At 33.6% G+C, this 16,948-nt stretch overlaps 1 protein-coding gene across 7 annotated transcripts in view; it reads left to right on the top strand.

Moving 5' to 3' along the window:
* The window catches only part of Pcdh15 (protocadherin related 15), a 1,704,270-nt gene that overhangs the window by 1,388,090 nt on the left and 299,232 nt on the right, over window positions 1-16,948 (top strand). For all 7 annotated transcript variants that reach the window (XM_074078885.1, XM_074078880.1, XM_074078883.1 and 4 more), the window contains one exon: window positions 1,946-2,078. In XM_074078885.1, the coding sequence (XP_073934986.1) occupies window positions 1,946-2,078 (133 nt within the window). The remainder of the gene's footprint in view (window positions 1-1,945; window positions 2,079-16,948) is intronic.

Below are 16,948 nucleotides of genomic sequence, written 5' to 3'. Positions count from 1 at the left end.
GACAATGGTCCTCAAAGAGGCTGATACTTATTTAGACACGTAGTAGAGAAGTGCCTGGATATTGAAGATGAAAATGAAAGACCTTGAAATATGATTTTCCCCAAGAAAATGCTAAGATTTAAGTATAAGAGATACAAAATACAAGTTAGCAATTCCAACATTTGAATTATTGTGGAAAGGAGTAAAGGAAGCAAAAGAGTTAGAGCAGATGAAAGGCTTACTCACCTTGGATCAAAGTTGTTCTGTCTTCTGCCTAAATCATACAGTGCCAACAATCAAGGTCTAATCCAAGATTGTCCCATTACAGGTTCTGGACTCAGCATCACTCACATATACTTACTACCAATAGTGTTTCATTACTTACTAGGAGCAGACCACCATCAGTGAGGATATTACATCTACTTTCAAATGACAGTTCCTTTGTTGTCACAACATGAGAAGTGAGACTGTTTGTAGTGTACTTTGAAATTTTCTGTTATTTTGCTTTCAGATGAATGTAAATTTTTAAGAAACATTTTATCATTTATTTTAACCCATTTTAAACATTCAACCTTTAAAGGCAAAATTTAATTGTTAAATATCTCAATTAGATATATGTGAAACAAAATTATTAATTTCATTAGTGGATTTTAATGAAGTGTTAAATCAGATGCAAGAATGAATACAGATATTTTAACATTATAAAAGTCTAAAATAATTTAATTTTAACAATGAGTTTACTTTAGAACAATATTGCAATATATGGAATTAGGAAATTCTTTAAATATATTGTAGGTCTTGAGAGGTGCTTATTATTTTGTAAGTATCTATCTTTTAGGGAATATACTCAGAAACAACTTAAATTCATGCATATTCCAAAATAATAACCTATAAAACTAAGTTTCAGTATTAATGATCTGCATTCCTCTTAAAAGCTTTTCAAAGAGTAGCATGGTTAACTTAATTCTAGAAAAAAGTGTTTTTAGCTACCATGTCTTTTAATTGAAATGATTAATAAAAAGAGTCTGTATCCTTGAAGAAAATTCTAGCCTCAGATAGAAATTATAACTAATGAGTTTTAAACTGAAAATCATGGTTTTATTTTGTTAAAATAATGTTTAGACTATATATTTCAAGGACTAGTAATATGTTTGTACAAAACAAATGTGTTTCAAGATAGAGGATTATCTGTGTAAATTTTAGTCAGTATATGTTTATAAACCTTGAACGTATTTCTTCAGCTTTCATTACGTAAGAAAATTTCAGAGTTCAGAGATATCAAAAAGTTAATATATTAATGTTAATGTGTTTTTGGTTATAATAAGAATAGTCTTCATAGCCTTCAAGAAAATTCCTTGTCAAAGAAGGCATTAATTAAGTCTAATTTTTAGTTTTTTGTGTTATACTCTTTAAAGATTTGTAAACATAGTTTTTCACATTATTTTGTATAAGAATTACCTTATGATCTTGACTCTTTACAAACATATTAAACGATTAATGTCAACCAGAGAACTAACCAAACACAGTCCAGAATCTGTTTTGCTCCTATTTTAATAAATACTCCTCCTGCTAATTTAATAGAAAGAGAAAAATGAAGGACAGCTCCTATTACCAGATGCTTATAGAATGTTTATTGCTATTAAAAAAGTATTAAAAATAAAGTCAGAAATCAAGGCAAGTTAATTTATTAGCTTTATTTTACCACCATTCCTTTCTAACTTGCATTATCATTCTAAGTAGGAAAAATAGGTTCTAGAGGCAGTCCCTTTCACTTCACTAAGCTAAATTCATAAACGGATTATATTTTGGTGGGAATTTAATTTTTTATCATTTCACAGTTTTACTACTTTCTATAAAATTTGAAAATGTTTTGTCCTGTAAATTTAAGAAATGAGCAGAGAATGAATTCAAACTTTGAATGTGATGTAGATTTTTAAACATCTTGCTCACTTCTCTTTTTCTGCAGGTACTCCATTTGCACAGTGTACATTGAAGTGCTTCCTCCAAATAATCAAAGCCCTCCCCGCTTCCCACAGCTGATGTATAGCCTTGAAATCAGTGAAGCCATGAGAATTGGTGCTGTTTTGTTAAATCTACAGGTATGATCCATGATATAGATACCTACACACATATATATGTGTGTGTGTGTGTGTGTGTATACATATATATATATATTTGTGTATTAAAGGAATAATCCTAAGGACCAATCAATTTATTTTTCTGCAAGTGAGGAAGCATGCTTGCTTATGTTTTAGTGAATGAAAATTCTATCTGCAAAGGAAAGCAAGAGTAAAATTGATGGAGAGTCCCCACTGCTAATCTATTCTATTGATTGCCACAATACAAGGAGTAATGTTTGGCTAGCAGGGATTAGCTGCAATCATTACAGGAAAGAATGAAGGGATTGGAAACATGCACTTGAATATATTTTGCTTTGCAACCAGAGAGTCTACAGCTGACTATTATTTTCTGCCTCTGATGCCTCTGCCCAGCTGGATTTATTTGTGCTGCAGTGTTGTATAGGGGAAATAACTTTACTCTCCAAGGCTAAAGTTAAGTGTTCTGATTCTGAGGCAGACTTTACTAAATTCTATAGCTATGAGCAAGTCTTATAATTGTTGTGACTCAGTTTATTCATTTAGATGAAAAGAGTAGGTCTGGTTGATTTCCATTTACAACTCAAGATTCATGGGCATATGAGTTACTTGTAAGATAATAGCATGCTTTTCACTATTTATGTATCCCTGACTGAAACACCTTTGATCTGTTAACGCTGTGTGTTTAACTGAATATTTAGCTTCAATTTGTGTTGGATATCAACAGCACAAATTAGCGTGCATTATCTTATAACAGTCATAAGAATAGTAACATGATATATCATTTACTTCTGATGTGTATAGGACAGGGTTTATCTTTTCCTGCTGTCACAGAGAAATGTCAGTAGTTATAAATACATGAATTCAGGAAGCTGGTCATAAAGATTAAGAGAGATTTTAATCCCAGGAAAATCCAGCATCGAGTTTAGTATTGAGGCGGCACAAACTACAGCTCCATTTTGCTGAATATTGACACCTTCTTATTTAAATTCTGATTATATATCTGTGCAGACTATTCTACTGAATAATTCTATTGAAAAAAATGGGAAACAATGAATCACATCAGCCTAATTTGGCAGATGTGGAAAAGTGACCCTTATAGAAAGTAACCGATGCCTAGGATCAGCTGAGTTTTCTTCACTTCTAGATAGGTCACTTTCCTTAACATGACTTTACTATTTTTTGGTTTTTTTGTGGGACTGGGGTTTGAATTCAGGCAATCTACCACTTCTCCATGCCTCCACCCCTATAGAATAAAGCACTTTCTATCATATCTTACTATTACTAGTGGCGGCCTAAATTTGGATGGCACAACCAAGCACTTCAATGTGGTTCTCTTCTAATATTTACTTTGCTGATTTTTCCCAGCTACTAGAGTTGTCTTTCATTGCTTATTTACTCCTAGGATATGTAGGAAACACAGTCTTGTGAAGATAGAAATATTAAGACTAAGGAGAACATTTATTATATTTGTGGAGAACATTAATGGATAAATTAAAGGAAATAAAAAAATACCATTTCTTCAGGAAGGAGAAAGCATTTATTCAACTTACTATAATGATATAGAATGGGAAAGCCAAATATTAACACACATGCATTTTATAAAACAATACAATGCTTTTGTTGCATCCATGAGAATTCATTTATTGAAACAAAAAAAAAGAGAAAGAAGAAAACAAAATCAATCTTAGATTTATAAGATTTGGGTCAAGAATTTACTACACTCATAGCAATTAAAACTTCATTAAAGAACATTCATTTATATAATTTAATTTTCTATAAGTTAAGACATAATTTTTCTCCTAAGGTGGCCAGGTTTTATTTCAACTCATCCCAGAAAGATTTGGGAACTTTATTGTAGGAAAAAACTGGTACCTGTGCTTTAAAGATAAAAATGAATTGGCCTTTTCATACCTCACATTTCTTGGGTACAAAGCCAAAAAAATTATTGCAATGACATTTCTATTCATCCTTTGTGCTGTTGGTTGAAGCAAAAGAAAGGGTTCCAATTGCAGTGGCAGTCTCTATTACAGGAATTAGGGTGACACCATAATTTTTCATAGCTACTAACCACCCACTGTTGTTCATGATCAGCTGAGACAAAATTTATACTAGTGACCTAAAAGTTGAGAAGCTTCCATCAAATCACTTTTCCAAAAGCTTCTAATAAGAGGATACATTAGATCTACTTTGACTACCAATACTTCCTCTATCCTCACCCTTTTGGTACATGTGTCATTATATATTGCTGAATCATGTCTCAATTTAGGAAGACATGGAAATATGTAAGCCAGCAGCAGACTGGCTTCAAAGTAATCTGTTTTGATTGGGTATTTTTTTAAAGACCACAATAATCCTTACTTGTTCCCCCTCCCCAGCATTTTTATAAGTTGTTTGGGAAGCTGTAGTCTTCCTCTTTGTAGTAATTTTGTTTGAATGACTGCAACAGTGATGCCATTCTCTAGAAGGAAATAGTACCCAAACCTCTGCTTTGTCAAGCCTCTTATATTGATCATGGTTAGTGTAAAGTATAATTTTTTTCATCCAATATTGGTCATATCTTACTCAAAAGTATGACTAGAAATATTTCTGACCTGCCTGTGAAATCTGTCACAGTGATGTACAGTGGGGTCAGATTACACCTGAAGTCAATTGTGTGCATCTCTTTCCAAGTCTTAGCTTGACATTGGTCATGGTAGGCACATTGATGCTCCAGACACTAGCAAATGCAACAAGCCAGTGCCCTCCACTGCTGAGATGGTTGTTTAGCATTCATCAGCACATCCCAGATAGTGAGCTGATTTAAATGTTAAATTAATAAACTTTGCCAACTCTAACAATTTCTTCCTTCTTTGCCTGTCTGAAATTTTTAATCTAAAAAAAAAATCGCACTAAAGATAAGGCAAGTCTGCCAAATAGGAACTTGTGGTGTAATGAAATATACATCTTTCTCTTTTCTCCACACAGCATTCTTTTCTTCCAAATTCTCCTTATACCTGCCTCACACTTTGACTCACCTGACAACCAATAGCACAGTCTTTCTGTTTTAGATGTAATTGTCCTGTTTATGCATCCTCATTCTCATAAAATAATAGCAATACCTAACATTTAATGTGGTACTTAAAATTGAGTCAGGCATTGTTTAAGTTCATTACTTTAAAATTTTTCATATAGTTTTTCAGTAAGGATAGCTAGCAACATTTATTTGTATAAATGGCAGGGCCATCATGGATCAGCATCACATTTTTTTAAAAAAATTGTTTCACTTACCTTCAAAAAGATGGAGTTTCTATCTAGGAAAACTTTCATATAACAAACAAAAGCATAAATTAAAAAAATCAGTTGACTTGTAGATTTTGATAAATCAGAGTTTTCAATGGTTTTTCTTAATTCTAAGTATCTGTGGTCTTTGCCATAATGTGACTTGAATGCACAAAAAAGCAGTTGTAACACTGTGTGTGTGTGTGTGTGTGTTCTTTTAGGGGTGAAGGATTGGTTTTGGGGTAAGAACATGCCTGCTATTATTCCATGATTTATAATATCTTTCTCATGACTCTCACATTTTGCTACACCTTCTCTATTTACATTGACACGTGGACTTATTTGTGAAAATGAGTGACAATGAAAACCACAAATTGCTTTAAATATATTAGTATGGGTTGAAAAAGAAATTAAAAACAGGTTTAAAATAACCAGATTGGCAAACTACAATCTATGGGCAAAGGGACTGATAAGCTAAAAATGTCTTTTATATTTTTAGAGGTTTGTTTAGAAATACTTGTACAAACAAATTATGTGGGAAAACAACAAGAAGAGAATAATGTGTAGAATCCCTATGTAACCCAGAAATTCAAGTTTTTGCATGTAACTTTTTATAGAAAAATTTTGGTGACCTCTTCTTCACCATGGCATTAAGCATCAATCTAAAACAATAACTAAAATGCATATTATGTCCACATAAATTATAAAGGTATGTCTAAAAGTGAAAAGGTATGACAATAATTTCAACCTAAAGCTTAGCATTAATTCATTATATTATTCTGAATTAAGGGATCATTCAACTCTCTCAAAGCAAATCTCACATCAGTTAGCCAAAAACAGAAGCAAAATTAGTTATTACAATTATATGCTTAACAAATATTTGTTAAAATAAAAGAATAGGAATAACATCCCTTGCTATTTGGAAAATACATAATTTTAAAAGTTTAGGAAACAGGGAAGAGGTTTTGGTCTTTGGGGTAAGAGAGAATAGATCAAATGAGATAACATGCAGACTGCCTAGTGGTTGAAGTAGAAAACAAAGTGATTAATTAATGGCATTTATTCTTTTATTGTCTTAAGAGGTAAAATTGCCATTCTTATTTTTGTGTTAACTCATATAAGATTTGAGATTTTAAAAGTGAACAAGAAATTTCTGGGCACTTGGCATAATGGATGGGAAAGTGAAATGTCAAAGAATTTGGGGGAATGGATATATTCCAAAGAACATCTTCACCCTCCTCTCTCTACTAATGATCACGGAGAAGGAATGATCACTTGCAGTTTAGCAAGCAGAATGACATTTTGAAATCACAAGACACAGGTAGCTGAGAAATCAACATTAATAATGATAATATCAAGACATAATTTTATCAGACAGCTATTATAAGCCAGGAATTTAAGCACTTAACTTCAATACTTCCACAAAAGAAATGAAACACCTTCTCAATGTCAAATAGAAACCTGCTGAAAAAGTCTGATTCCAAGGCCAGCTCTCTGATCCTCAAGTGGATATACTAACCATTATTCATGCTGGTTTTATTAATGACTGAGGTTGGCTTAGTCTCTTCAGCTTTACTTAGACTTATCAATGATCCCTTCAATAGCAGAGTAGATCTACCCTGACAGTTTGTCATCATTTTTCTTTCTAAATTCTGATTGATTCGTCTAGATTGTATTATTTTGTGTTTGCTTCATTATTGTTTACAATATTGAAGAAAAATATGCAGTAGTTTTTGATTAATATTGCATAGATCGTGTCCATTTGACTCTAGGAAAACTTAATTTAGCCACTGCTTTAAAATTCTGGTCCATTTATCAGTGATCTGACTGGCTCTGACAGTTTGATCCTTTTTTCTTTTCCTGGTTTCTGTTTGCTGGAAATTGCAATAGCACATAAAATGGCTCAGAGACAAATAGCAGGAGACAATAGAAAACTGTGAGAAGCACACTATGATCTTGGTTGTTGGAAACTGGTTATCTGAGAAAAATCTCATTCATTACTTAAGTATAAGTGTAAAAAGATGTCTTATCAGTTTGCAATATGTGTTTTCTTTTCATTTTCATCCATTCTTGTCATGTTTTTAATAATAATTTCAAAATTTGTGGAATTTAACCTACATGCCTCAAGGAATTATTATTTTTGGTCTTGAAGAAAAAGTCCTGCTGCCTTAATCTCTACAAAATTGATACTTTTCCAAAACAGTTTGAATTAAATGCAAGCTATCTTATAGCATGCCACACTGCATTCATAAGTCCTGTCAAAGGTGCTAATTTATTTTTTTGACATCTGTGAAATGTTCTAGAAGTTTTAGGGTTTCTTTCCCCTCTTTCTTTTTCCTTGATGAATAATTCTGGTAAAATAAGATGCATTTTTGCTCTGAAGATGATACAGAAGTTTATGATTCATGAATGCAGAGCAGCTGGTGCATGTACCATATACATAAATCACAGGCCTCACACCACAGACTTTACAATGTCATTTATTTTATAGGGATCACTTTATATTCTTTAATTCGAGGTTTTTCTCTTCTGTAACCAAAGAATATTTTGTTTGTGCAATCTAGTTCTTTAATGTCTTACTGTATAGACAAACACTGTAGATTGTATTAACAGATGGAAATTTTCCTTCTAATGAAATAATATAGGATTGATCCTATTTAGTAGGTTACTCTTCCTTTGGTAAGTGTGAGGAGTAGAAGTCTCATTAAGTTTACTCTTTGTTTTCAGTTCATTTGGTGGAAAATTCATTTTTTCGTCCCTCCTTGATTTTTGTTTGATCTCTCTCGTAGACATCAGATGGTTCTCAGATCATTAACATTATTCAAGAGAATAATGTTACGAGTACAGTTGAGACAGGTGAAATATATTGAATACCAAAATTGGTTATTAATTCAGAGCCCAACTCACATTTTGCATGAAGGATGAACGGGTAGATGTATGAACAGAGGAGCAGGGAGAGAGTGTCTATTTCATGTTAATCATGTGTTTTGTTTTGTTTTGTTTTCAAAAACTACATCAGATTCATGGCAAAAATTCTTCTTCTTTAACGCAGATCTTCTGATATGTCCAATTTCTAAAACAAATGCTTGATCCCCTTGACACTATTAAGGGAAATCCTAGGTGTGCTACATTTAAAACAATTATCTTCTAAATAGATTTTTCTTGAATTTCCGTTCCTTAAGTAGAAAATAAAAATGCTAATCTTATGTAGGTGCTTTCCCCAGAAGAGATAGAGGCTATGGGTAAGATGCTTATTTTTAATAGAATAAGGCTTTATTTCTGTTTCTGATTTATACTTTATCAGAAGTAGGGCACCTAAAGTAAATTAATAAAAAAAATTAACATGTTCTGTTTCTGTTTGTTTCTTTCTTTAAAAATTCGCTCATTTTATTTTTTGAGATAGGGTATTCATATGTAGCCTAGACATGCCTCCTAGTAGCTGTGTAGTCTGGGCTGGCATTGAATTCATGATTATTCTGCCTCATTCTCCCAAGTGCAGGAATTATGGGAACATGCCACTATGTCAAGCTTCTCAAATACTATTTTCTGATATCACTAATCAGAGTGCAGATATCCTATGGCTGATTGGACAGTTTCATAAAAATGAAAATTGTGGTTGTATTCAGCCCAGAGACAAAACTTCAATGGTAAGGACGATTGCTTTATTTTGACATCTCTTCTCCATATTTCTATCAAACACTTGAATAAACACTTTTATAGCCTCACACCACTGCATCAACCAATCTCTGCACCTGTTTGTCGTGCAGTTCACTTTTACTTCTGAAATTAAGAAATAGCATTCCATGTTCCTCCCTAAACTATTCCTTTAACTTGTAAAGTAGATCGAGGCTTCACAAAGCCTCCGTGATGCAGGAGACACTAAATTCAATTACTAGGAAAATGAGACCTAAACAAACATAAAAACAAGAGCTCTTTTTATTGGTGGGTAAACATACACAAAATTGTTGTCTAATCAGTTTAAAATTTCTAAATATGACTCAAGTTTCTTATCTCATCATGATCTACAATAACCACTTTGCAGAATGAACTTGTCTGTGGATGACACCAACACTTGGGAGTGGGAACCTAATTTTCAGGGCCCAATTCAAATTGATAAACATAACAACCCTTAGTGCCCACCGTGATATATGCTCTGCATCCTGCTCCTGTCCACTGTGGTCAGTCCAAAGACATTGCTCCAGAATTGCCCACTTTCCTTTAGCATCATAAAGATATTTTTCTCTCATTGATCATTTTCATCTTTATTAAAATTGATATGATAGCTTGCAGTTAAAAGCAAAGCAACAATAATAAAATCTTCCTTAATCCAATAATTTCTTCTAATTCTGTGCTTCCTTTGTGAAAATTTCTCACATTTCTTCTCAAATTGGGCTGAAGAAAGCTTTGTTCTTTCCTTTGTTATTCTCCTTTGACCCTGTTTTTACCAGGAATTTGTTATGTTAGTTCATCAAAGTGACTCCTTTTGTGACCTAGACACCCATTCCATTGAAGTTTCAATTCCTTTTCTTACTCTCACCCTCAGTAAGATGTATCAAAGTTAATTTTCACTTAAAAATTTATTTAGTGTCTGCCAGTGCACCAGTCTCTTGAGAATTTTTTTCCCCATTCTCTTTGGCTTCCCTGTCTTAGTCTTGTTTTATAATTCTTTTTTATTTCATTGACTTAAAAGTTGAAAACCCCTTGCCTTAAGTTTCTAACCTTACTTATTTATACTGACTCCTAAGTTTAATGTGATCCAAAGGCATCAAATTGTTATGTGTTCATAACTTCTAATTCTTATCTCCAGTTTAGCTCTCTGTCCTAAAATTGTAGTCTTATCTTCAAGTGTAAGATACTTTTCTGTGGATATTCAGTAAGCATCCATGTTGGATTTCCAAGGAAGAAGACCTTAAGGTGAAGATTCAGTGGAAGGGGATGTTTATTAGGGAGTGATTCTTAAGGATGGAAAAGAACCAGGATTAAAGTTAGAGAGAAGTTGAGTTTCAGTGCAGTTCCAGTTAAGACTTCTGCTGAACCCAAGAAAAACTCTCAAGCTGAGATGGCCCTTCAGAATTGGAAATTTTGGACAGATAGATCCTTTATATATCTGTATAAATGATTCTTTATTCTTTAAAAACTTGACCTCTGGCAAGGTGATTGGCTGTCTTCAGATAAGGCATTCTCTGAATAGCACTGACTTCTGAAACCACTAAGCAGGCAACATTCCAAAATATGAAGGACTTTTTCCTTTATTCTTTAAGGATGTTATGGGATAACTATCATATCATTATCACAGCATCTCAAAGTTAATTATGTTTCATATTTAGTGGTTGATAGTGCTTGTCCCCCAGGAAAAACAATTTATCTTCCTGCATTTCCCCCTACTAAGTAGATGACAACATTTCCTTTGAGTAAATTCTCAGACTCAAACTTTCAAGGCATCTCAGAACTTTTTCTCTCCCTGCACCCCTTCCCTTTCAATTACAATCTATCAACATCTGTCATTCGTTCCAAGATATGTCCACAATTTCACCATTTCTCATCACTTTCAAGGATTTCACACTGACCTTACAGCTCCTGGCTAGGTTATACCCACTTCATAGAAAATAGCAATTCTGTACTCCAACTTCCTTTCTCACTTTTTCCTGTTTGTTGTCTGTAACTACTGATATTTTGTTATATTTGCTATTGAATCTTGGTAAGTAGAATGGTGCCAGAATTATATGCTGTCTAATAAATAAAGAAATGTTGACCTTCAGCTTGGTCTGACTTCCCTTTTTTCAAAGGCAATAAGCAGGCTTATTCAGATTTCAAAGGAAGCTAAAATTAAGGTTTCAAATGGTATCATTGATTTCTGGCTTTTATTTTCCTCCTCTTTCTAGTTCTTAGCTCTGTGTGTAGACTTTGAGGAATCCATTGTAATTAAGACATAGAGATGATAATAGCAGTCTTGTTCTTGATTAACTCTGAAATTAGATGTTTGAGTATCATGTAGCTTCAACATGAGGTAAAGAGAATGTGTGAATATAGAGGTTTCTGAAAGAAAATGTAATGAGTTGATAAAATATAATGCATGTCCTTTAAAAAGTTCAGAATAACAATCTAAAACCCATGAGTAGATGTGTAAATGAAAGGAATAATTCCCAGAAGATTCATTTTAACTTTTTTTGCCAGAGATTCTTCATGTCCCTGTAGTTATATGCCCTTAAAATTATTGTTATTATTATGCATCTATTTGGGGAGATAGGTAGTTAGAGGAATATAAGACAGAGTATGTCAAAGTAAGATTCATGTAAGGAAAGGTGGAAGGGACACTAGGAGTCTTTCTATGACAAAGTGGCCACATGAGGGCTCTTAAACTTTAAGTGAGCAACCTATGGTCCTTTCTCCACACCACACAGACATTCCTCAAAGCATGTTTACAATGCTGTGAGACTCAGAGACTACTAAGTTGGGGCCAACTGGCATGCATGCTTTGCCAGGAAAGGATTCCTTTTGTTAGGAAAGGATGTGGTGTTGAAAGATGAGAAAAATCAAGATGAATGTTTAATCCTGCTGAGTTTATTATTATTATTTGATGTGGAGCAAGCAAAATATCTTCTACAATTCAGTTCTGCCTCTATACAACAGTAAAATGTATTTCTCCAGCTATAAAGTTTGCTTTATATGTACATTCTTATACAAACACCCATTCTGATTGTTGTAAATGTTTGAATTAAGAGGCTTCTCAGAGTGTGTCCGGCTCTTTGCTATTACAAAAATCAAATTTCCCTGAAATGATTTCTCTCTGTAGCAAGTAGCAGCCTCTAATACTGCTTTCAACAGCACAAAATATGCTAAAGTCACCAGTAAACTCTGTGACACCAGGGTATAGGTGTTAGGAAAGGTTTTCAGATTCATTTTGTTTCCCAGCAAGTTTAAATCATTTTCAATTTGTGAAACACAGAAGTTTTCTCAAGAGACTGAAGAAAACTTCACCCTGAATACTTAATCAGCAACAGTGCTCTCCTTCCAGGTTTCAGACTTATATACTGTTTCCTGAATTGAAGCTGAACTGGCTTTCAGATTCCCAAGAGTCCTCTGAGTTTAAACTAACAGTAAATAGATATTCCTAATTTAAAAGGATGTTTTTTTCCCCTGAATTATTCTACTATGTAAAGATTGCTGTTCTATACTGAGAACATTTTTAACAGCATGGGAAATAATGTATTAGACATTGAATAGAATTTGTGTCTCCACCTACCTAGAAAACCAAATCAGCACGATTAGTGAGAACTGCAGAAATCGGTGAATGAGTTTTGAAACGAGTAACAATTGGTTGGTTATTCTGAGTGCAGAGAACATTTGTCCCAGATTTCATGGAATGGACTCAATTCAAGAACTATGTGTTTTGTTTTGTTTTGCTTCTAATTGGTTTAGGTTCCAGGTGAAAAATTATGAAGTTGATTTAAAACAGTGCATCTCAGTCAGATGCAAATTTGTCCCTTTAGAGACATCTGATAGAATCTGTTAAGTAAAAATTGGGAGTAGAGTCTACTGATGGCAGTAGCTAGAGGCCACTAGATGTTGCTAAGATCCTAATGTGTGGATGAGCTCCAAAGCAAAGAATTATCCAGTCAGAACAGTAGTACCAAACTCAGAAATCTGGATTTAGAGGGTATTGTCACCAGATTGATAAAGTGGAACATGAGATTTTTATTTTTAATGGTATTTTACAGACGACCTTTGGAAATTGCATGTAACAATGAAGCTCTGTCTTGGAGTTCAAATACATCTTTATTCCTTAATTTCTGCCTTGTTTTTTAAGGTTTTTTTTTTTTTTTTTTTTTTTCTGGTCATATGTTGTTTAAAGTTTTGACTCTTTCTACTTTTCCAAATGATGGTCAATGGATACTTTCTAGTCTCCTAGTCTTTTTCAATCCATCTTTGTAGAAATAATGAATATCTACTTTTGTTCACGCTTTTTTTTCTTTTTTTTTTTTTTGCACAGTGCTCTGATTTGAACTCAGAGCTTCAAGCTCTAAGGCTTGAAGCATGTTCCAGCCCTTTTTGGTCTGGTCAAAAAGTTTTTCCCCAGCATGGCCTGTACCATGATCCTCCAGGTTTCCTCCAGAACCTGGGATGACAGATGTGCAACAGCAGGCCCAGTTTCTCCATTGAGATGAGTCCTTGAAAACTTTTTTTGCCTGTGCTGGTCAGGAACCTACTGATCTCAACCCCAAGTAGCTAGGATTTCAGGTGTTAGCCATGGGTGAGAGTTTTCTTTTTCTATAGGTCAGAAGATCATTGTATGACTCAATGAAAAGCACTTTCTAAACCTGCTTGACAGATTTTTTTTTGTTTATTGTTTGTTTTTTCATTCTTTTGATTGGAAAGAGTTAAACCATTGTGCTGTTTCTAGCATTAAGTGGAAATAGAACTAATTTGAATTCTTCATTGAAGGTGGAATACTTGTGTAGGCAACTATTTAATAGCTACTGATATTTTCCTAGCAGTCATTAGTACTACCCCAGGTAACTGGCAATAAATGACTCTCACTGTGTTGTTTTTTAAATAAACCTCAGAATTTATTGCATATCCTGAGCTGGTTATTGCTTTGCATGCTGCCAGTTCTTGTTGATTAAAGCTTAAGTATGCAAATGCTGTTATTTCATTGAGATTTTGATAAATAGAAAGGAACAAAAGCTCCGTTACTGTGGTACATTCAACAAACAGCTAATCTGAGTCAGCTTTCTAGTAAAGACAACAGGAGTCCCAATTGATCTTGAGAAATGCCTGTGGTGCCTCTGCACTTAACAGCCAGGAATTAGTTGATTTGCAGCTGAGAAAACAACTTATTTTCCATTAAAAAAATGAAGAAGAGAATATTTTCATGGGAAGAGTTGCTTAAGAAAAGTGACGAATTAAATTATATATTTCTTATTTTTGCCATGATTATCTTTTTAGGAAATATAGATTAACTAAATCCTATAATGGTTTTAAAAGAAAATAAAAAAGAAAATGTACTTTTATCCTTGTGTTATTTCCACATGAACATACATGCCTCACATAAAAGAGCAAAACTTTTTAAAGAAAACTTCAGATTCAGAAAACAAATTTCAAGATGAAAGCAGAATTACCTAGCAATAAAAGGTGACTCAGCTCTCCAGCAGAGTTATTCCAGACACCCTCCTCCAAAATAGGACTAGTTTGTTTTGATTTTGATAAACAAATGGCAGGAAAGAACAGCAAAACTTGATTGCTGTGACAGTTTTCCTGATTTAACCCAGTGCTTAGTGATTTCAAATCAGAAGCTGCCTTTGTGAGTCAAGATGGAAAATTTAGTGATTAATGTCTAAAACAGCAGTTTAAAAAGATCCAGATGGTTAACCTTCTTTTTCGCTTGTTTAGTTTTACTTTTAAAACTTATATTATGTATTTCTGCAATCATATGCACATTACATTATTTCTTTTGTTTCTGGCTTTTTAAAAATTTCCCTTTTTTGCTTTAGTCCTAGGTCTCTTGCCTCATTTCTAAAACTGACTACCCAGCTTTCCCTCTTGGTAGAATCCATGTTAACTATCTAGCACATGCCTTTGCATATTTCTCCTCTTATAAGGTACATACGTGTGTATGTATATGTTCACATACCCTACATAATATATACATATACATAATATAAATCAGTTGGATTAGATATTTTTCTTCGTCAAATTTTCTTTCTTTTCTTTATTGTTATTCTAGATGGAGGTACATTGTGGCATTTACAAAGGTTCTTGCAATGTATCAAATATATCATACTTGAATTCATCCCCTCCACATTGCCTCTTTATCCCTCTCTGCCCATTCATGGAATAGTTTCAGCAAGTATCATTTTTGCATTTACATGCATGTGTACACATTTTTTGCACCATATTCACCCTCCTACTCCTTTCCCTACTACCTCCCCACTCCCCTGGTACCAACCCTTCCCCTTGGGCCAGACCTGATCTACTCTCTTATTTTCTGAATTTGCAGAAGAGAAATGATAAAAAGAAAAACATGACATTTTTGCATCTTTGAGATAAAGGTACCTATACAAGGAGTTTCCTTGTGGTTATTCCATGTATATATGTGCTGTACTCCCAATTGACTTATCTCCTCTAATTTTCTACATTCTACCTTACTCCCTTTCTTATGGTCATTTCCACTGGCTTAAGATTTCCATATTCATTCTTGTATAGAAAGTATATCACCCATATTCAAATTCTTAGCTTCCCTCTTTTATCCCCTCCTGTGCATGACCTCCCCTAAGTGTGACCAGTGTTTCACAATGTTGTGTTGCATTTGTGTTAGATTTATATTCCAAATATGAGAGATAACATGCAGGTTTTGGCTTTCTGAAAAATTACAGAGGAGATGTAAAAATGACACAAAAATCTTTGAGACTAATTTACCGGCATAGTTTTATATCACCACCAAATGCTTCAATTTGTAATTCCTGTAAAAACTTAGTTTCTTTTGTAACTTTATTTTAACCATTAAAATCAGGAAATATGTTTGATACAAGCTCTGGTTCATTTGAGTGTAGAATGGAATCTCTTTCTCTCTCTCTCTCTCTCTGTGTATGTTTTTCAAATTGGGAAGCAATTAAGCAAGAGATACATGTAGTCAGGCATGGTGACACACTCAGAAGGCTAGGCAAGAGGATCAAGAGTTTGAAGCCAGCGTGCAGAGCACAGTGACTTTCAGGCCAATCTGGGCTACATGGTAAATCATTGATTGAAGAGAGAGAAAAACAGAGATTGACAGAGAAATGGGAAAAGTATGATATAGCATGCCTTTTTAAACTGTAAATGCAGTTAATCAGTTTATTGAAGTACAAAAGTATAAGACACATTTGAGATACTTTATTTCTTTCAGTGCATTAAATTTATTGCCCAGTCATAGGACACACTAAAGCAAGTTGTTTATCAAAGTATACAGGAAAAGGTACACAGACAAAGGTAGAAATGTACTCCTGAACTTAGTCTGCAAATCTCACGAATCAGGGAAAGATCAAATTGTTCAATATCTTCTACTCCTGAGCTGTGATATCCCTGGTTTGCAATGAAGGCTTGAAAAATGAGACACTCATATCCCCTGAATACATTCTTTTATCATGTGTTCAGAATTTCCTCATTTTAACATAGTTATTTTGACATAACTTTGCAAATATTCTTATTGTTGTACAATTATTTTAAATTAAATTTTCTTTTTAATTAACATTTATAATTTTCCATTTTGTGGGGTACAGTGTAAGAGCTCAATACATGTATATAATGTGGACTGACCAAATAAGGATAATTAGCTTTTTCATCTACTTATCATATCTTTATACTTAAAGCCTTTGAGCTCTTCTTTTCTATTTCATGTTAAAATGTATAGTAGGATTATTGTGACCTACAGTCACCTCACTGTGCTTTGGAACACTAGAAAGTAATCCTCCTATCCAACTGAGTTTTAGTACTTGTTATCCATCCTCTTTCCACATCAAACCTTCCTGGCCTCTAATAACTACAATGTTTACTTAAAGTGCAACTTTCAAGTTTCCATATTGGCGACAGAAAAGGTGGTGTTTGTCTTTCTGTGTCTGATTTATTTTACTTAATAT

This window comes from Castor canadensis, chromosome 7 (genome assembly GCF_047511655.1).
Source record: "Castor canadensis chromosome 7, mCasCan1.hap1v2, whole genome shotgun sequence".
NCBI classification, from domain to species: domain Eukaryota; kingdom Metazoa; phylum Chordata; class Mammalia; order Rodentia; family Castoridae; genus Castor; species Castor canadensis.
Note: the sequence above shows the minus strand (reverse complement) of the source record. Positions and strands in the feature narration are given on the sequence as shown.